General features: G+C 47.1%; 1 protein-coding gene across 1 annotated transcript; it reads right to left on the bottom strand.

Annotated features, from left to right (window-relative positions):
- Positions 1-157: 157 nt before the first annotated feature.
- Positions 158-21,090, bottom strand: LOC140722794 (NACHT, LRR and PYD domains-containing protein 3-like). Its single transcript, XM_073037460.1, has 4 exons — positions 20,513-21,090; positions 6,253-6,339; positions 1,304-1,474; positions 158-263 (listed from the first exon to the last, which is right to left on the bottom strand). Exons 1-4 carry the CDS (start codon positions 21,088-21,090, stop codon positions 158-160), a joined length of 942 nt encoding a protein of 313 aa, XP_072893561.1.
- Positions 21,091-21,435: the final 345 nt, after the last annotated feature.

Below are 21,435 nucleotides of genomic sequence, written 5' to 3' on the forward strand. Positions count from 1 at the left end.
TAACATCATTATATCGGCCAGGCTGCCGAATGCACCGTCCTCAGGAAAGGGAGCAAAAGGATTCTCTCCCGGGATCATCCCCCCCACCCCGAGACACTGGTGTCCCAGACTGAGCCCGGGCCCCGGGCTCTTCCTGTCTGGGTAATTCTCCGGGGTGTCACGCGGGAGTCTCAGTCACGCACATCCGGCGGAAGCTGCCCCGCCGGACAACAGGCGGAAACACGTCACTGCGGGACCGCTCCGAGCAACGCACAGCGCGAGACCTGAGCCGGTTCCGTTAAACCGTTGGGAATCACCCCCGGCGCGCGGCCATTAAAGGTAAGGGCGGGAGTTAAAGGGGAGGACGGGGAGTCGGCCAAATGTCCCCATCCCGCGGGCGGGGATGTTCACACATTCAGATGTTCAGGTCCACACTGTCAGTCCGGGTCTGTGTTTCTGCAGAGATCTCAGTTCCTTCCTCCCGGTCCGACTGAACCGATTGTCCCACAGCCTGAAACAGATGGGAGAATAAAGATGAAATAAACAGATTGCACAACAGTGTCAGTAACAGGGGACCGGGGTTAATGTTTCAACAACACTCACAGACAAATATCACCAGAAAACCCGCGGATCCGCTGATATTTTATCACATTGAACATTAACACAAACACTCACTCGATCCGCCCCAGACTCCGGAGGGTCAATATGAGGCGGCGGAGAGCGGGGACAGATCGGTCTGTCAGCGAGTTTGATGTCAGGTCAAGCCTCGTCAGTGATGGGTTTGTACTGAGAGCGGAGACCAGATCCTCGACACCAGAATCTGTGAGACCGACACACCTCAGCCTGGAGATGAGAGAGAGTGAGGGTGAAGGACACAGAGAGACAGGAGATGGTAAAAATACCCAGTGTTTATCAGTAACACAATTACTGATCACATTAATGTTCAGTGTCAGCCACCCAGTGACTGTAAACACAATCTCTCACAGTCTGGTATTTACCACAGTTTCTGTATTTTACACTCCGGGTTCCTCAGAGCCGCAGACACCAGTTTCACTCCTGAATCTCCCAGTTTATTATTACTCAGGTCCAGCTCCGTCGGTGATGGGTTTGTACTGAGAGCGGAGGCGAGATCCTCGGCACCAGAATCTGTGAGACCGACTTTCCACAGCCTGGAGATGACAGAGAGTGAGGGTGAAGGACACAGAGAGACAGGAGATGGTAAAAATCCCCAGTGTTTATCAGTAACACAATTACTGATCACATTAATGTTCAGTGTCAGACACCCAGTGACTGTAAACACAATCTCCCACAGTCTGGTACTTACCACAGTTTCTGTATTTTACACTCCGGGTTCCTCAGAGCCGCAGACACCAGTTTCAGTCCTGAATCTCCCAGTTTATTATAACCCAGGTTCAGCTCCGTCAGTGATGCGTTTGTACTGAGAGCGGAGGCGAGATCCTCAGCACTAGAATCTGTGAGACCGACACGGAACAGCCTGGAGATGAGAGAGAGTGAGGGTGAAGGATACAGAGAGACAGGAGACGGTACAAATCCCCAGTGTTTATCAGTAACACAATTACTGATTTTTTTTTCTTCAGTACGACTGCGCAAGTCGACCAGTGAGAACAGCGAGAAGAGTTTAAAATGAAGACAGATTTACAGATCGAGCGTCAGAGGAGCGGGAGACAGAGTAGGAAGGCTTTGGCTCAATGGGGCTTCGGCGATAAAGGGTCGAGGCGAGATAGGTTATCTGTTTACAATACATACAGAGAGTATGTGTGTGAGGCTGGTTTTCTGTGCTTGGTGTCAGATGTGGGAGATCCTGGAGACTCCCAGCCTCCTGGTCGGCAACATCTGCACCCGGTGTGTCGAGCTGCAGCTCCTTAGGGACCGAGTTAGGGAACTGGAGATGCAGCTCGATTACCTTCGTCTGGTCCGGGAGAGCGAGGAAGTGATAGAGAGGAGTTACAGGCAGGTTGTCACACCCGGGCCACAGGAGACTGAAGAAGTGGGTCACAGTCAGGAGAATACCCCGGTGGCTGTACCCCTTGATTATAAGTTCTCTTGTTCGAGTACTGCTGGAGAGGGAGCAACAACAGCTACACCTCTGGCACAGAGTCTGGCCCTGTGGTTCAGAAGGGTGGGGAAAGGAAGAGGATGGCAGCAGAGATAGGGGATTCTATCGTTATGGGGTCAGAGAGGTGATTCTGTGGACGCAGGAAAGAAACTCGGATGGTAGTTTGCCTCCCAGGTGCCAGGGTATGGGATGTTTCTGATCACGTCCAAGATATCGTGCAGTGGGAAGGAGAACAGCCAGAGGTCGTGGTACATATTGGTACCAGTGACATAGGTAGGAAAAGGGAAGAGGTCCTGAAAGCAGACTACAGGGAGTTAGGAAGGAAGTTGAGAAACAGGACCTCAAAGGTAGTGAACTCGGAATTACTGCCTGTGCCACGTGACAGTGAGAATAAGATTAGGATGAGGTGGAGGATAAATGCATTGACTGATGGATTGGAGCAGGAGGCAGGGATTCAGATTTCTGGATCATTGGTACCTCTTTTGGAGCAGCTGTGACCTGTACAAAAATGACAGATTGCACTTGAATCCCAGGGGGACCAATATCCTGACAGGAAGGTTTGCTAAGACTACTGGGGAGAGTTTAAACTAGAATTGCTGGGGGGAGGGAACCAAATTGATGTGATGGAGGAGAGGAAGGTTGGCTCACAAATAGAGAGAATTTGGAGACAGTGTGAAAGGGAGGATACGCAGGTGATAGAGAAGGGAGGCACTCAGTCCGATGGTTTGAGATGTGTCTATTTTAATGCAAGGAGTATGATGAATAAAACGGATGAGCTTATAGCGTGGATCAGCTCTAGGAGCAATGATGTGGTGGCCATTACAGAGACTTGGATGGTGCAGGGGCAGGAACGGCTACTTCAAAGTAGCAGGCCCAGCAGCGGATGTATTTCCTGCGGCTCTTGAGGAAATACGGTCTGCCTCAGGAATTGCTGCTGCAGTTCTACACTGCAGTCATTGAGTCTGTCCTGTGCACCTCCATCATTGTGTGGTTTGGAGCCGCCACCAAGCAGGATAGAACCAGACTACAGCGCAGAGTGAGGACTGCCGAGCGGATCATTGGAGCCTCCCTGCCCTCTATTGTGGACCTGTACTCTTCCTGGTTGAAGAAGAGGGCGGGAAACATCATAAAGGACTCCTCCCATCCTGCGCACGGACTGTTTGATCTGCTTCCGTCTGGTAGGCGCTTCAGATCCCTCCAGACTAAGACTAATAGGCACTGGAGAAGTTTTTTTTCCCTATTGTGGTCACTTTGCTGAACAGTTAACTGCCGGTTAACTGTCGGCTAACTATTGCTTGGATTGCACTACCTGTATGTATAATCTATATTTTCATTTATATTTATCATTATTATTGTTATGAGCCGAGAGACAACATCTGCCGGAAGTAAATTCCTCGTATGTGCATAGGTACTTGGCGATTAAAGTCTGATTCTGATTCTGATTCTGAAATGCCAGGCTTTAATTGTTTCAGAAAGGACAGGGAGGGAGGCAGAAGAGGTGGGGACGTGGCACTGTTGATCAGAGATAGTGTCACGGCTGCAGAAAAGGAGGAAGTCATGGAGGGGTTGTCCATGGAGTCTCTGTGGGTGGAAGTCAGGAACAGGAAGGGGTCACTAACTCTACTGGGTGTTTTGTATAGACCACCCAACAGTAACAGGGACATCGAGGAGCAGATAGGGAGACAGATTCTGGAAAGGAGTAACAATAACAGGGTTGTTGAGGTGTGAGATTTTAACTTCCCAAATATTGATTGACAGCTCTCTAGAGTGAGGGGTTTAGATGGGGTGGAGTTTGTTAGGTGTGTTCAGGAAGGTTTATTGACACAATATGTAGATAAGCCTACAAGAGGGGAGGCTGTACTTGATCTGCTATTGGGAAATGAACCTGGCCTGGTGTCAGGTCTCTCAGTGGGAGAGCATTTTGGAGATAGTGATCATAATTCTAACTCTTTTACCATAGCCTTAGAGAGGGATAGGAACAGACAAGTTAGGGAAACCTTTAATTAGAGTAAGGGGAACTATGAGGCTATCAGGCTGGAACTTGTAAGCATAAATTGGAAACAGATGTCCTCAGGGAAACATACCTAACGAATGTAGAAAATGTTCAGGGGATATTTGCGTGGGGTTCTAAGTAGGTACGTTCCAATGAGACATGGAAAGGATGGTAGGGTACAAGATCCGTGGTGTACAAAGGCTGTTGTAAATCTAGTCAAGAAGAAAAAAAGAGCTTATGAAAGGTTCAAAAAACGAGGTAATGATATGAATCTGGAAGATTATAAGGCTAGCAGGAAGGAGCTTAAGAATGAAATCAGGAGAGCTGAAAGGGGCCATGAGAAGGCCTTGGCGGACAGGACTAAGGAAAACCCAAAATGTGTATGGAACCGGAGGAAATAGCGGAGGTATTTAATAAACCATTTGCTTCAGTATTCATAACGGAAAAGAATCTTGGCAATTGTAGGGATGAATTGCAGTGGACTGAAAAGCTTGAGAATGTAAATATTAAGAAAGAGGATGTGGTGGAGCTTTTGGAAAGCATCAAGTTGGATAAGTCACCGGGACCGGAAGGTAGAGCAGTAGATGTAGTGTATATGGATTTCAGCAAGGCATTTGATAAGGTACCCCATGCAAGGCTTATTGAGAAAGTAAGGAGGCATGGGATCCAAGGGGACATTGCTTTGTGGATCCAGAACTGGCTTGCCCACAGAAGACAAAGAGTGGTTGTAGACGGGTCATATTCTGCATGGAGGCCAATGACCAGTGGTGTGCCTCAGGGATCTGTTCTGGGACGGTCAGTCTGAGATTTTTATAAATGACCTGGATGAGGAAGTGGAGAGAAGTGTTAGTAAATTTGCTGATGACACAATGGTTGAGGGTTTTGTGGATAGTGTGGAGGGCTGTCAGAGGTCACAGCGGGACACCAAAAGGATGCAAAACTGGGCTGAGAAGTTGCAAATGGAGTTCAATCCAGATAAGTGTGAAGTGGTGCATTTTGGTAGGTCAAATATGCTGGTAGAATACAGTATTAATTGTAAGACTTGGCAGTGTGGAGGATCAGAGGGATCTTGGGGTCCGAGTACATAGGACACTCAAAGCTGCTATGCAAGTTGACTCTATAGTTAAGAAGGTGTACGGTGTATTGGCCTTCATCAGTCGTGGGATTGAGTTGTCCAGAGGTAACGTTTAAGAGTTGAGAGGTTATGAGGGGGATAGATCAAGTTGACGTGGATACGCTTTTTCCATTGAGAGTAGGGGAGATTCAAACAAGAGGACATGATTTGAGAGTTAGGGGACAAAGGTTCAAGGGTAACACGAGGGGGATTTCCTTACTCAGAGAGTGGTGGCTGTGTGGAATGAGCTTCCAGTAGAAGTGGTAGAGGCAGGTTCGGTATTGTCATTTAAAGTAAAATTGCATTGGAATATGGACAGGAAAGGAATGGGGGGTTATGGGCTGAGTCCAGGTCGGTGGGACTAGGTGAGAGTACGCGTTCGGCACGGACTGGAAGGGCCGAGATGGTCTGTTTCCGTGTTGTTATGGTTTATATGGTTATGTGTTGCAGCTATATAGGACCCTGGTCAGACCCCACTTGGAGTACTGTGTTCAATTCCGGTCGCCTCACTACAGGAAGGACATGGAAACCATAGAAAGGGTGCAGAGGAGATTTAGAAGGATGTTGCCTGGTTTGGGGAGCATGCCTTATGAGAATAAGTTGAGTGAACTCGGCGTTTTCTCCTTGGAGTGACGGAGGATGAGAGGTGACCTGATAGAGGTGTACAAGATAATGAGATGCATTGATCGTGTGGATAATCAGAGGCTTTTCCCCAGGGCTGAAATGGCTACCATGAGAGGGCATAGTTTTAAGGTGCTTGGAAGTAAGTACAGAGGAGATGTCAGGGGTAAGTTTTTTTACACAGAGAGTGGTGAGTGCGTGGAATGGGCTGCTGGCGGCGGTGGTGGGGACGGAAACGATAAGATCTTTTATCTCCAGGAAGGCTACATGGAGCTTAGAAGTTTAGAGGGCTATGGGTAAAACCGAGGTAATTCTATGGTAGTCACATGTTCGGCACAGCGTTGTGGGCCGAAGGGCCTGTATTGTCCTGTATGTTATCTATGTTTCTTTGTTTCTACTGATCACATTAATGTTCAGTTTCAAACACCCAGTGACTGTAAAGACAATCTTCCACAGACTGGTACTTACCACAGTTTCTGTATTTTACACTCCGGGTTCCTCAGAGCCGCAGACACCAGTTTCACTCCTGAATCTCCCAGGTCATTCTCCTCAAGTCTAAACACAAACAGACAGATTGATGAAGAAAGTGATTCAAACCGTGGGTCTGAGGGAATTTCTCTCACTTGGATATTTCAGGAAACATTAAACCCTTCAGTATATCACTGATCGGAATTCCCATCACTATCAATGTCCCTCACTGACCAGCTCCAGTGTATTCACCGAATGTCGGTAATTTAGTCTGTCGGTGTGACCCTGTAAACTCCACATACTCTCTCTCATTTCCAGATGACTAAACAAAATGTTCCTGACAGAAATGCAGAAATGTCAATGGGACACAGTGAAATAGACCCAACCGAGCTAAAGGGATGGGGAAGAGAGATCCCACAAGAAGAGTGGGGGATGGGAACAGAGGCCCCACACGAGAAAGGGTGATGGTGAATAGAGATCCCACAGGAGGATGGGGATGGGGATGAGAAATGCCACAGGAGGAAGGGGATGGGGATGAGAGATCCTACACCAGGAAGGGGATGGGGATGAGAGATCCCACAGCAGGAAGCGGATGGGGATGAGAGATCCCACAGGGGGAAGGGGGATGGGGAAGAGAGATCCGACAGGAGGATGTGGGATGGGGAAGAGAGATCCCACAGGAGGAAGGGGGATGGGGATGAGAGATGCCACAGGAGGAAGGGGATGGGGATGAGAGATCCTACACCAGGAAGGGGATGAGAGATCCCACAGCAGGAAGCGGATGGGGATGAGAGATCCCACAGGGGGAAGGGGGATGGGGAAGAGAGATCCGACAGGAGGATGTGGGATGGGGAAGAGAGATCCCACAGGAGGAAGGGGGATGGGGAAGAGAGAACGCACGTGAGGAGCGGAGCGGGGATGGGGAAGAGAGATCCCACAGGAGGAAGGGAGATGAGAAAGACAGATGCCACAGGAAGAGGGGAATGGGAACAGAAGCCAACAGCAAGAAGGGGGATGTGGAACAGAGCTCCAACAGGTGGAAGCGGTATGAGGAAGAGCGATCCCATTGGACGATGAATGGATGGGGAAGAGAGATCCCACAGGAGGAAGGGGGATGGGGAAGAGAGATCCCACAGGAGAAAGCCGGATAGGGAAGGGACATCCCGCAGGAGGAAGGGGCATGGGGAAGAGAGATCCCACAGGAGAAAGCCGGATAGGGAAGGGACATCCCGCAGGAGGAAGGGGCATGGGGACGGGAGATCCCACCGGTGGAATGCTACCCATGCCACGTGCTAGTGAGGCTAGAAATAGGAAGATAATGCAGCTAAATACGTGGCTGAGGGGATGGTGCATGAGGGAGGGGTTCATGTTTCTGGACAATTGGGCTTTCTTCCAGGGGAGGTGGGACCAGTTCCGATTGTACAATTTGCACCTGAACTGGGGGTGTCTAACATCCTTGCCGGCAGGTTAGGCAAGTTCTGCTCAGGGGGTTTTAAACCAGATTGTAGGCGGAGGGGGCAGAGTGTTAGAGCAGGTTGTGAGGTGGAGGAGGATACGGGTCATGCGAGGACTGCTTGTATAGACAGATATCAAAGGTTTGTACGTGATAGAAATGTTCTTAGGTGCATCTATTTCAATGCAAGGAGTATTGTAGGTAAGGCAGATGAGTTTAGGTCGTGGATTGGCACATGATGATATCGACATTCTTGCTATTTGTAATACTTGGTTTCAGGAGGGGCAGGACTAATAACTATATAAACATATAACAATTACAGCACGGAAACAGGCCATTTCGGCCCTTCTAGTCCGTACCGAACGCTTACACTCACCTAGTCCCACCGACCCGCACTCAGCCCATAACCCTCCATTCCTTTCCTGTCCATATACCTATCCAATTTTACTTTAAATGACAATACCAAGCCTGCCTCTGCCACTTCTACTGGAAGCTCGTTCCATACAGCTACCACTCTCTGAGTAAAGAAATTACCCGTCATATTACCCTTAAAAGTTTGCCCCCTAACTCTCAACTGATGTCCTCTTGTTTGAATCTCCCCTATTCTCAATGGAAAAAGCCGACACACGTCAACTCTATCTGTCCCCCTCATCAGTTTAAATACCTCTATCGTCCCCCCTCAACCTTCTATGCTCCAAAGAATAAAGACCTAACTTGTTCAATCTATCTGTGTAACTTAGGTGCTGAAACCCAGGTAACATTCTAGTAAATCTTCTCTGTACTCTCTCTATTTTATTGACATCTTTCCTATAATTCGGTGACCAGAACTTTACAGAATACTCCAAATTCGGTCTTACCAATGCCTTGTACAATTTTAACATTACATCCCAACTCCTATCCTCAATGCTCTGATTTATAAAGGCCAACATACCAAAAGCTTTCTTCACCACCCTATCCTCATGAGATTCCACCTTCAGGGAACTATGCACCATTATTCCAAGATCTCCCTGTTCTACTGCATTCTTCAATGCCCTACAATTTACCATGTATGTCCTATTTGGATTATTCCTACTAAAATGTAGTACCTCACACTTATCAGCATTAAACTCCATCTGCCATCGTTCAGCCTACTCCTCTAACTGTTCTAAATTTCTGGGCAAACTTTTGAAACCTACTTCATTATCCACAACGCCACCTACCTTAGTATCATCTGCATGCTTAATAATCCAATTTACCACCCCATCATCCAGATTATTAATGTATATGACAAACAACATTGGACCCAGTACAGATCCCTGAGGCCCACCACTAGTCACCGGCCTCCAACCTGACAGTTATCCACCACTACTCTCTGACATCTCCCTCCAGACACAGTTGAATCCATTTTACTTCTTCAGTATTAATACCTAACGATCGAATCTTCCTAATTAACCTTCTGTGCGGAACCTTGTCAAGGGCCTTAATGAAGTCCATATAGACAACATCCACTGCTTTACCCTTTTCAACTTTACTCGTAACCTCTCCAAAACATTCAATAAGATTTGTCAAACATGACCTTCCACGCACAAATCCATGATGACTGTTCCTAATCAGACCCTGTCTATCCAGATAATTATATATACCATCTCTAAGAATACCTTCCATTAATTTACCTACAACTGACGTCAAACTGACAGGCCTATAATTGCTAGGTTTACTCTTAGAACCCTTTTTAATCAATGGAACCACACGAGCAGTACGCCAATCCTTCAGCACCATCTCCGTTTCTAATAACATTTGAAATATTTCTGTCAGAGCCCCTGCTATTTCTACACTAACCTCCCTCATGGTCCGAGGGAATATCCTGTCAGGATCTGGAGATTTATCCACTTTTATATTCCTTAAAAGCGCCAGCTTCCTGTTCTGGTGTTCCGTTGTTTCAGACGTGATAGGGGTGAAGGATGAAAGGAGAAGGAGTGGCATTACCAGTCAGGGAGAATCTCACAGCTGTGCGTAGACGGGACTGCCCGGAGGGCTCGTCTACAGAGGCCATATGGTTGGAGCTGAGGAACGGGGAAAGTGTGAACACACTAATAGGGTTGTATTATAGACCACCCAATAGTCAGAGAGAATTGGAGGAGCAAATCTGTAGAGAGTTAGCAGACCGATGTAAGAAACAGAAAGTTGTAATCGTAGAGGATTTTAAATTTCCACATATTGATGGCGGTACCCACTCTGAGAAAGGGTTAGATGGTGTGGAGTTTGGCAAATGTGTTCCGGAAAGTTTTCTAAATCAATATATTGAGGTACCAATGAGAGAGGGTGTAGTACCTGATCCCCTATTAGGGAACCAGACAGGTCAGGTGACAGAAGTATGTGTAAGCAAAACTTTTGCGTCCAGTGACCATAATGTCATTTGTTTCAAGATAATTATGGATAAGGATAGGACTGGTCCACCAGTTAAGGTTCTGAATTGGAGAAGGGTCAATTTTGTGGAAATGAGAAAGGATTTGGGAAGAGTGGATTAGGATAAGTCTGGCAAGGATGTGTTCAGTAAGTGGAAGGACTTCAAGGGTGAAATTTTGAGGGTGCAGAGTTTGCATGTTCCTGCCAGGATTAAAGGCAAAGTTAACAGGCATAGGGAACCTTGGTTTTCAAGGGATATTGGCGATCTGGTTAAGTAGGTGTTTAGCAGGTATAGGCAACAGGGAACAAATGAGGTACTTGAAGAGTATAGAAAATGTAAGGGATTACAAAAGAAGGAAATCAGGAAGACAAAACGAAGACATGAGGTTGCTTTTGCAGATAATGTGAAGGTAAACCCGATGGGTTCCTACAAGTATATTGAGAGTAAAAGGATAGTAAAGGACAAAATTGGTCCCCTTGAAGATCAGGGTGGTCGTCTATGTGTGGAGCCTCACGAGATGGGGGAGATCTTAAACCGTTTTTTTGCATCAGTGTTTACACAGGAAACTGGCATAGTGGATATGGAATTAAGGCAAACAAACAGTAGTGTCATGGAACATATAGAAATTAAAGAGGAGAATCTGCTACCTGCCTTACAGTGAATACAGGTAGATAAATCCCCCGGGCCTGACATGATATTTTCTCGGACCTTGAGAGAGACTAGTGTATAAATTGCAGGGGCCCTGGCAGTAATATTTAAAATGTCCTCAGCCACGGGTGTGGTGCCGGAGGATTGGAGGGTAGCTCATGTAGTTCCGTTGTTTGAAAAAGGCTCCAAAAGTACACCTGGTAATTACAGGCCAATAAGCCTGACATCAGTAGTAGGTAAATTATCAAAAGGTGTTCTGAGAGATCGGATATACAAGGATTTGGACAGCCAAGGGCTGATGAAAGACAGTCAACGTGGCTTTGTATGTGGTAGATCATGTTTAATGAATCTTGTAGTGTTTTTCGAGGAGGTTACCAAGAATGCATGTGAAGGAAAGGCTGTGGATGTTGTCTACATGCTTTAGTAAGGCCTTTGACAAGGTCTCACATAAAAGGTTAGTTCAGAAGGTTCAGACACTAGGTATCCATGGAGAGGTTGTTAACTGGATTCATAATTGGCTGAGTCGGAGAAGGCAGAGAATGGTAGTGGATGATTTCTTCTCAGACTGGAGGCCTGTGACTAGTGGTGTGTCTCAGGGATCTGTGCTGGGACCATTGTTGTTTGTTGTCTGTATCAATGATCTAGATGATAATGTGATTAATTGGATCAGCAGGTTTGCTGATGACACTAAGATTAGAGGCGTTGTGGACAGCGAGGAAAGCTTTCAAAGCTTGCAGAGGGATCTGGACCAATTGGAAAAACTGGCCAGAAAATGGCAGATGGAATTTATAACATATGACATATAACCATATAACAATTACAGCATGGAAACAGGCCATCTCGGCCTTTCTAGTCTGTGCCGAATGCTTACTCTCACCGAGTCCCACCTACCTGCACAGCCCATAACCCCCCATTCCATTCCTTTCCTGTCCATATACCTATCCATTTTTTTTTTAAATGACAAAATCGGACCCACCACTATCACTTCTACTGGAAGCTCGTTCCACACAGCTACCACTCTCTGAGTAAAGAAGTTCCCCCTTGTGTTACCCCTAAACTTTTGCCCTTTCACTCTCAACTCATTCCCTCTTGTTCGAATCTCCCCTACTCTGAATAGAAAAAGACTATCCACGTCATCTCCATCTATCCCCATCATAATTGTAAATCATGATTTATCAATTGTGATCATTAATGGAGAATGTGTGGAGCAGGTTAAGACCTACAAGTATCTGGGAGTACAGTTAGACGAGAAGCTAGACTGGACTGCCAACACAGATGCCTTGTGCAGGAAGGCACAGAGTCGACTGTACTTCCTTAGAAGGTTGGCGTCATTCAATGTCTGTAGTGAGATGCTGAAGATGTTCTATAGGTCAGTTGTGGAGAGCGCCCTCTTCTTTGTGGTGGCGTGTTGGGGAGGCAGCATTAAGAAGAGGGACGCCTCACGTCTTAATAAGCTGGTAAGGAAGGCGGGCTCTGTCGTGGGCAACGTACTGGAGAGTATAACATCGGTAGCTGAACGAAGGGCGCTGAGTAGGCTACGGTCAATTATGGAAAACCCTGAACATCCTCTACATAGCACCATACAGAGACAGAGAAGCAGTTTCAGCGACAGGTTGCCATCGGTGCAATGCTCCTCAGACAGGATGAAGAGGTCAATACTCCCCAATGCCATTCGGCTTTACAATTCAACCGCCAGGAGTAAGATATGTTAAAGTGCCGGGGTTGATTGTATTTAATGTATTTAAGTAAACTCCTTAAGAAACTTTTCAAAAGCTATTATTAATGCTTTTTGAGAGAGTGATTTAGATGCATGTCATATTTTTACTGAGTTAAGTATTGTATGTAATTAGTCTTGCTACAACAAGTGTATGGGACATTGGAAAAAAAATGTTGAATTTCCCCATGGGGATGAATAAAGTATCTATCTATCTATCTATCTATCTATCTATCTATCTATCTATCTATCTATCTATCTATCTATCTATCTATCTACCTCTATCAAGTCTCCCCTCAACCTTCTACGCTCCAAAGAAAAAAGACCTAACTTGTTCATTAGGTGCTGAAACCCAGGTAACATTCTAGTAAATTTACTTTGTACTCTCTCTATTTTGTTGAAATCTTTCCTATAATTTGGTGACCAGAACTGTACAGAATACTCCAAATTTGGCCTTAACAATCCCTTGTACAATTTTAACATTACATCCCAACTCCTATACTCAATTTCTGATTTATAAAGGCCGGTATACCAAAAGCTTTCTTCACCACCCTATCCACATGAGATTCCACCTTCAGGGAACTATGCACCATTATTCTTAGATCACTCTGTTTGGCTGCATTCCTCAGTACCCTACCATTTACCATGTATGTCATTTTTGCATTATTCCTACCAAAATGTATCACCTCACACATATCAACATTAAACTCCATCTGCCATCTTCCAGGCCACTCTTCTAACTGGCCTAAATCATTGAACAACAAGCTTTGAAAATCTTCATTATCCGCAACGTCACCTGTCTTAGTATTATCTGCATACTTACTAATCCAATTTACCATTCCATCATCCAGATCATTAATGTATATGACAAACAACATTGGACCCAGTACAGATCCCTGAGGCACTCCACTTGTCAGCACTATAATGCAGATAAGTGTGAGGTGTTGCATTTTGGAAGGACAGATCAAGGTAGGACATACACAGTAAATGGTAGGGCACTGAGGAGTGTGGAGGAACAAAGGGATCTGGGAGTTCAGATACTTAATTCCTTGAAGGTGGCGTCACAGGTAGACAGGGTTGTAAAGAAGGCTTTTGGCATCCTGGCATTCATAACTCAAAGTACTGAGTATAGGAGTTGGGATGTTATGGTGAGGTTGTATATGACATTGGTAAGGCCAAATATGGAGCATTGTGTGCAGTTCTGGTCACTGAACTATAGGAAGGATATCAGTAAGTTTGAAAAAGTGCAGAGAAGATTTACTAGGATGTTGCCGGGTCTTCAGGAGTTGAGTTACAGGGAAAGATTGAACAGGTTAGGACTTTATTCCTTGGAGCGCAGAAGAATGCGGGGAGATTTCAAAGCGGTTTACAAAGCTCTGAGGGATATAGACAGGGTAAATGCGAATAGGCTCTACCCACATAGATTAGGAGAGATAATTTACAGGAGGACTTGGCTTCAGGGTGAAAGGAGAAATGTTTAGAGGGAATTTCTTCACTCAGAGAATGGTGAAAGTTTGGAACGAGCTGCCATCTGATGTAGAAAACGCGGAATAACTTTTAAGTTTTAAGAATAAATTAGATAGATGCATGGATGGGAGAGGTCAGGAGGGTTATGGACTGGGTACAGGTCAATGGGACAAGCGGAATAAAGTTTTGGCACAGAGCAGAAGGGCCGAATGGCTTGTTTTCTGTGCGCTGGTGTTTTATGATTTTATGATTCTATGAAGGGGTGTAGGGAGGAGAGTTCACTCAGGCGAAAGGACGGATGGGAAGAGAGCTCCCACAGGAGGAAGGGAGATGGGGAAGGGATATCCCACAGGAGGATGTGGGAAGGGGAAGAGAGATCCCACAGGAGGAAAGAGGAAGGGGAAAAGCGATCCCACTGGAGGAACGGGGATGGGTAAGAGGGAACACGCAGGGTGAAGGGGGATTTGATAGAGAAATACCACAGGAGGAAGGGGGATGGGAAGGGGTACCACTGGAGGAAAGGGGATGGGGAGGGGATCCCGCAGGAAGAAGGGGATGTGGAAGAGAGATCCCACAGCAGGATGAGGGATGGGGAAGAGAGATCCCATGGGAGGAAGAGGGATGGGGAAGAGAGATCCCATGGGAGGAAGGGGAAAGGAAGAGAGGGATTAAACAGGATGAAGTGGGAAGGGGTTGAGAGATCGGCCAGGAGGAAGAGGGATTTGGAAAAGAGATCCCACAGGAGGAAGAGGGATGGGAAAGAGAGATCTCACAGGAGGAACGGGGATAGAGAAGAGAGATCCCACAGCAGGATGCGGTATGCTGAAGAGAGATCCGACAGGAAGTGGCGGGTATTCGAACCGAGGCCCTACAGGAGTAAGGGGATGGGGAAAAGAGATCCCACAGGAGGAAGGGCATGGGAAAGTGAGATCCCACAGGAGGAAGTGGGATGGGGGTAAAGAGATGCCAGAGCAGGAAAGTGGATGAGAAGAGATATCCAATAGCAGGACTGTAATGGGCAAGACAGATCCCACCGGAGGAAGTAGGATGGGGAAGAGCAATCCCTCGGGAGGAAAGGGGGTGGTGACGACAGATCCCACAGGAGGAAGGGGGATGGTGATGAGAGATCCCACAGGATGAAAGTGGATGGGGGAGAGAAATCTCACAGAATGAAGGGGAATGGGCAATAGAGATCCCATAGGGTGATCGGGCATGGGGACGAGAGACGAGACAGGAGGAAGTGGGTGGGGAAGCGAGATCATACAGGAGGTTGGGGGATGAGTAGGAAAGATCCATAGGAGGAAGAGGGATGGGGAAAATAAATGTCCCGGGAGGAAATGGGATGGGGAAGTGTGATCCCACACGACGTAGAGGATTGGGAAGAGAGATCCCACAGGAGGAAGGGGGATGGGGAAGAGAGATCCCATAGGAAGGGGGATGGGGAAGAGAGATCCCAGAAGAGGATGGGGAATGGAGAAGAGAGATGTACAGGAGGAAGGGAAATGGGGAAGCAAGATCCCATAGGAAGTGGAGGGATGGAAACAGAGCCCCCACGGGGGTCAGGTGGATGGGGAAGAGATTTCCCACAGTAGGAAATGGGATAGGGAAGAGAGATCCCACAGGAAGAAAGGGGTGGGGTGATTAAATCCCACAGGAGGAAGGGAGTTGGGGAAGAGAGATCCAACAGATGGAAGTGGGATGGGAACAGAGGCCCCAGAGGGTGAAAGGGGATGCGGAACAGAGAGACCACAGGAGGAAGGGGTATGGAGAAGAGAGATCCCACAGCAGGAAGGGGGATGGGGATGAGAGATCCCACAGCAGGAAGGAATGGGGAAGTGAGATCCCACAGGAGGAAGGGGGATGGGGATGAGTGATCCCACAGAAGGAAGGTGGATGCTGAGGAAAGATCCAACAGTTGGAAGGAAGGTGGAGTGGGAACAAAGAGGCCAGAGGATGAAAGGGGGATGGGAAAGCGAGATCTCACATGTGGATTGCTACCCATGCCACGTGCTAGTGAGGCTAGAAAGAGGAAGATAATACAGCTAAATACGTGGCTGAGGGGATGGTGCATGAGGGAGGGGTTCATGATTCTGGACAATTGGGCTTTCTTCTAGGGGAGGTGGGACCAGTTCGAATTGGACAGTTTGCACCTGAACTGGAGGGGGACTAATATCCTTGCTGGTAGGTTAACAAGTTCTGCTCCGGGGGGTTTAAACTAGATTGCAGGGGAAGGGGGCAGAGTTTTAGAGCAGAAAGTGAGGTGGAGGAGGATAAGGGTCATGCGAGGACTGCTTGTATAGACAGATATCAAAGGTTTGTACGTGATAGAAATGTTCCCAGTTACATCTATTTCAATGCAAGGAGTATTGTAGGTAAGGCAGATGAGTTTAGGGCGTGGATTGGCACGATGATATCGACTTTATTGCTATTAGTAAGACTTGGTTGCAGGAGGGGCAGGACTGGCAGCTTCAAGTTCCGAGGTTACGTTGTTTCAGACATGATAGAGGGGGAGGGATGAAAGGGGGAGGAGTGGCATTACCAGTCAGGGAGAATCTCACAGCTGTGCGTAGACGGGACAGCCCGTCTAGAGGCCATATGGGTGGAGCTGAGGAACGGGGAAGGTGTGACCACACGAATAGGGTTGTATTATATACGGCCCAATAGTCAGAGAGAATTGGAGGAGCAAATCTGTAGAGAGGTGGCACACCAAAATGTAAGAAACAGAAAGTTGTAAGCGTAGGGGATTTTAACTTTCCACATATTGACGGGGACGCCCACTCTGAGAAAGGGTTAGATGGCGTGAAGTTTGTCAAATGTGTTCAGGAAAGTTTTCTAAATCAATATATTGAGGTACCAACGAGAGAGGGTGCAGTACCTGATCTCCTATTAGGGAACCAGACAGGTCAGGTGACAGAAGTATGTGTAAGCAAACATTTTGGGTCCAGTGACCATAATGCCATTAGTTTCAAGATAATTATGGATATGGATAGGACTGGTCCACCAGTTAACGTTCTGAATTGGAGAAGGGCCAATTTTGTGGAAATGAGACAGGATCTGGGAAGAGTGGATTGGGATAAGTTGTTTTCTGGCAAGGATGTGTTCAGTAAGTGGAACGCATCAAGGGTGAAATTTTGAGAGTGCAGAGTTTGCATGTTCCTGCCAGGATTAAAGGCAAAGTTAACAGGCATAGGGAACCTTGGTTTTCCAGGGATATTGGCGATCTGGTTAATTAGTTGTCTAGCAAGTGTAGGCAACAAGGAAGAAATTAGATACTTGAAGAGTATAGAAAATGTAAGGGAATACTAAAGACGGAAATCAGGAAGGCAAAAAGAAGACATGAGGTTGCTTTGGCAGATAATGTGAAGGTAAACCCGAAGGGTTTCTACAAGTATATTGAGAGTAACAGGATAGTAAAGGACAAAATTGGTCCCTGAGAAGATAAGAATGGTCGCCTATGTGTGGAGCCTCACGAGATAGGGAAGATCTTAAACAGTTTTTTTGCGTCAGTGTTTACTCAGGAAACTGGCATAGCGTGTATGGAATTAAGGCAAACAAGCAGTAGTGTCATGGAACATATAGAGATTAAAGAGGAGGAGCTGCTTGCTGCCTTACAGTGAATAAAGGTAGATAAATCCCCCGGGCCTGACATGATATTTTCTCTGACCTCGAGAGAGACTAGTGTAGAAATTGCAGGGGCCCTGGCAGAAATATTTAAAATGTCCTCAGCCACGGGTGCGGTGCCGGAGGATTGGAGGGTAGCTCATGTAGTTCCGTTGTTTGAAAAAGGCTCCAAAAGTACACCAGGTAATTACAGGCCAGTAAGCCTGACATCAGTAGTAGGTAAATTATCAGAAGGTGTTCTGTGAAATCAGATATACAAGGATTTGAACAGCCAAGGGCTGATTAAAGATAGTCAGCATGGCTTTGTATGTGGTGGATCATGTTTAATGAATCTTGTAGTGTTTTTCGAGGAGGTTCCCAAGAATGCATATGAAGGAAAGGCTGTGGATGTTGTCTGCATTTACTTTAGTAAGGCCTTTGACAAGGTCCCACACATAAAAGGTTAGTTCTAAAAGTCCATACACTAGGTATCCATGGAGAGGTTGTAAACTGAATTCGAATTGGCTGTGTGAGAGAAGACAGAGAGTGGTAGTGGATGATTGCGTCTCAGACTGGAGGCCTGTGACTAGTGGTGTGTCTCAGGGACCTGTGTTGGGACCATTGTTGTTTGTTGTCTGTATCAATCATCTAGATGATAATGTGATAAATTGGATCAGCAGGTTTGTGGATGACACTAAGATAGCGGCGTTGTGGACAGCGAGGAAGGCTTTCAAAGCTTGCAGAGGGATCTGGACCAACTGGAAAAATGGGCCAGAAAATGGCAGATGGAATTTAATGCAGACAAGTGTGAGGTGTTGCATTTTGGAAGGACAAATCAAGGTAGGACGTACACAGTAAACGGTAGGGCACTGAAGAGTGCGGAGAAACAAAGGGATCTGGGGGTTCACATACATAATTCCCTGAAAGTGGCGTCACAGGTAGACAGGGTTGTAAAGAAGGCTTTTGGCACCCTGGCATTAATAAATCAAAGTTGAGTTTAGTAGTTGGAATATTATGGTGAGGTTGTATAAGACATTGGTGAGGTCAAATATGGAGTATTGTGTGCAGTTCTGATCACCTAACTATAGGAAGGATATCAGTAAGTTTGAAAAAGTGCAGAGAAGATTCACTAGGATGTTGCCGGCTCTTCAGGAGTTGAGTTACAAGGAAAGATTGAACAGGTTAGGACTTTATTCCTTGGAGCCTAGAAGAATGAGGGGAGATTTGATAGAGGTTTACAAAATTATGAGGGTATAGACAGGGTAAATGCGAATAGGCTCTTGCCACATAGATTAGGAGAGATAAATATGAGACGAAATGGCTTCAGAATGAAAGGGGAAAGGTTTCGGGGGAGCATTAGGAGGAACTTCTTCACTCAGAGGGTGGTGAGAGTGTGGAACGAGCTGCCATCTGATGTGGAAAATGCGGGCTCACCCTTAAGCTTTAAGAATAAATTGGATAGATACATGGATGGGAGAGGACTGGAGGGTTATGGACTGGTTGCACGTCAATGGGACTAGCGGAATAAGGTTTTGGTACAGACTAGAAGGACCGAATGGCTTGTTTACTGTGCTGTAGTGTTCTATAATTTTATGATTCTATGGGGAGGAGAGTTCCCACAGGCGAAAGGGGGATGGAGATCGGGAAGAGAGAGCCCACAGGAGGAAGGGGATGGGGAAGAGATAACCCACAGGAGGAAGGGATCCCACAGGAAGAAGGGGATGGGGAAGGGAGATCCCACAGGCGGCATGGGAGTGTGGAAGTGAGATCCCACAGGAGGAAGGAGGCTGGGGAAGGGAGATCCCACAGGAGGAAGGGGATGGGGAAGAGAGATCCCACAGCAGGATGAGGGATGGGGAAGAGAGATCCCATGGGAGGAAGGGGTAAGGAGAGAGAGGGATTAAACAGGATGAAGGGGGAAGGGGTTAAGAGTTCGGCCAGGAGGAGGAGAGATGTGCAAGAGAGATCCCACAGGAGGATGTGGGATTGGGAAGAGAAATCTCACAGGAGGAAGGGGGCTGGGGAAGAGAAATTGCACAGGACAATGGAGCATGCCAAAGAGAAATCCAACAGGACGAAGTCAATGGGGGAGAGAGATCCCACAGGAGGAAAGGATATGGGGCAGAAAGATCTCACAGGAGGAAGAGGGATGGGGAGGAGAGATCTCACAGGAGGAAGAGGGATGGGGAAGAGAGATCTCACAGGAGGAAGTGGGATGGGGAAGAGAGATCTCACAGGAGGAAGAGGGATGGGGAGGAGAGATCTCACATGTGGGGGGGGGGGGGTTGTGTGGAAAAGACATCCCACAGGAGGATGAGGAAAGAGTAATAGAGAGCCCATAGGAGGAATGGGTTTTGAGGCGAGATTCCAAAGAATGGAAGGGGGATTGGGATGAGAGGTCCCACAGGAGGATTCCAAGGGTAAACGATAATCTTACAAGACGAGAGGATGCAGAAATCTTTTGTACGTGTGCGTTGGGTCTGAACAGAGACCCAGAGGAGATGCGCCCGCGCTCTTTGCGTATCTGGAAGTGAGCAAAGTCACACACGGGGAAGGGCAGTGGGAGGACAATCTCACAATGGTATTTCTTTCCTTCTCACTGGGACAGTCTGCTGACGGTCTCGTGTCCCTCACCGGGAAGGGGTGTGAATCTCTGACCCACCTGCTGCAGTCAGTGTCGGTCTGGGTGTCAGTAACAGTGAGAAGGAATATTGTCAATGGACATATCACAGGCAGCGAGAAACACGGCCTTTCCTGTGATTTACTGCCATTAAACCAATGGCCGTTGTTCACTGATCTGATGAAGTCTCCAACATCCCTACACAAGGACCCACAGAACCCTCCCGTCCTTGGGGAATTACTGACTGACCCCGTGGGCATTTGTCACAATTCTTCACAATCTGATTTACTACAAATTTACCGAAATTCCTTTACATTGAAACAAAACAATGAGACAGTTTCACAGTTCAGAGTGAGAGATAAGTCAAGTTACCTCAACTCCTGGCACTTGTGCAGCCCGGGTCCCAGCCGCTGGATTCCTTCACACTGAATGTGGCAGTCCTCCAGGTCGAGGTGTTTTATTGTATCACAGAGTCCGATGACATGAGACAGGACCGCGCAGTCAATTGGGGACAGTGTCATTCTAGGGAATGAAAGTGTTTTCACAGATCCCAGTGCGGACTGAGCCAGTCCACTGTTCTGAGACTCAAACAGGTAGTGCAATGTGTTCAGGAGGCTCCTTTTACCAGCTTCACTCCATGTGCTTCCACTCTGACGTTGAACCTCGTTCTTCACCCAGTCAATCACCCGGCAGGTTGTTTGATGAGGAAATGGACCCAGAAACTCCTCCAGGCCCCGAACAGTCATTGGATTGGCGAGCCCAGCAACAAAACGGAGAAATACATCAAATCGCCCATCTGTCGTGCTGTGGGCTTCAGTGAGGAATTTCAGGATATCCGTGGGATGTGGATTCAGGAATTGTGCGACTGCAGCTACAAACTCTTGGATGGTGAGGTGTGGGAATGTGTACACCACGCTCCGGGCAGAATCCTCTCTCTCCAAAAGCTCCATCAGGAACCCGGAGAGGAACTGGGAAGGCTGCAGATTGTACTTGATCAAATCTCCATCTGAAAACACAATCTTCCTCTCGGACACTCCTCTGAAGGCCATCTGACCAACCCTGAGTAACACATCACGGGGGTTCTCAATCTCACGGCCGTGGTTTTTCAGGATGTTGTAAATATAGTAGGAGTACAGTTGGGTGATGGTCTTGGGGACTCGCTGAGGGTCCCTGACTCTTTGTGTGAAGAAGGGGCCCAGTGTCAGAGCGAGGATCCAGCAGTAGGAGGGGTTGTAGCTCATGGTGTACAGGATCTCGTTCTCCTCCACGTGTTTGAAAACAGCTGCCGCCACCGT

The sequence above is a fragment of the Hemitrygon akajei genome, unplaced genomic scaffold (genome assembly GCF_048418815.1).
Source record: "Hemitrygon akajei unplaced genomic scaffold, sHemAka1.3 Scf000089, whole genome shotgun sequence".
Lineage (NCBI taxonomy): Eukaryota > Metazoa > Chordata > Chondrichthyes > Myliobatiformes > Dasyatidae > Hemitrygon > Hemitrygon akajei.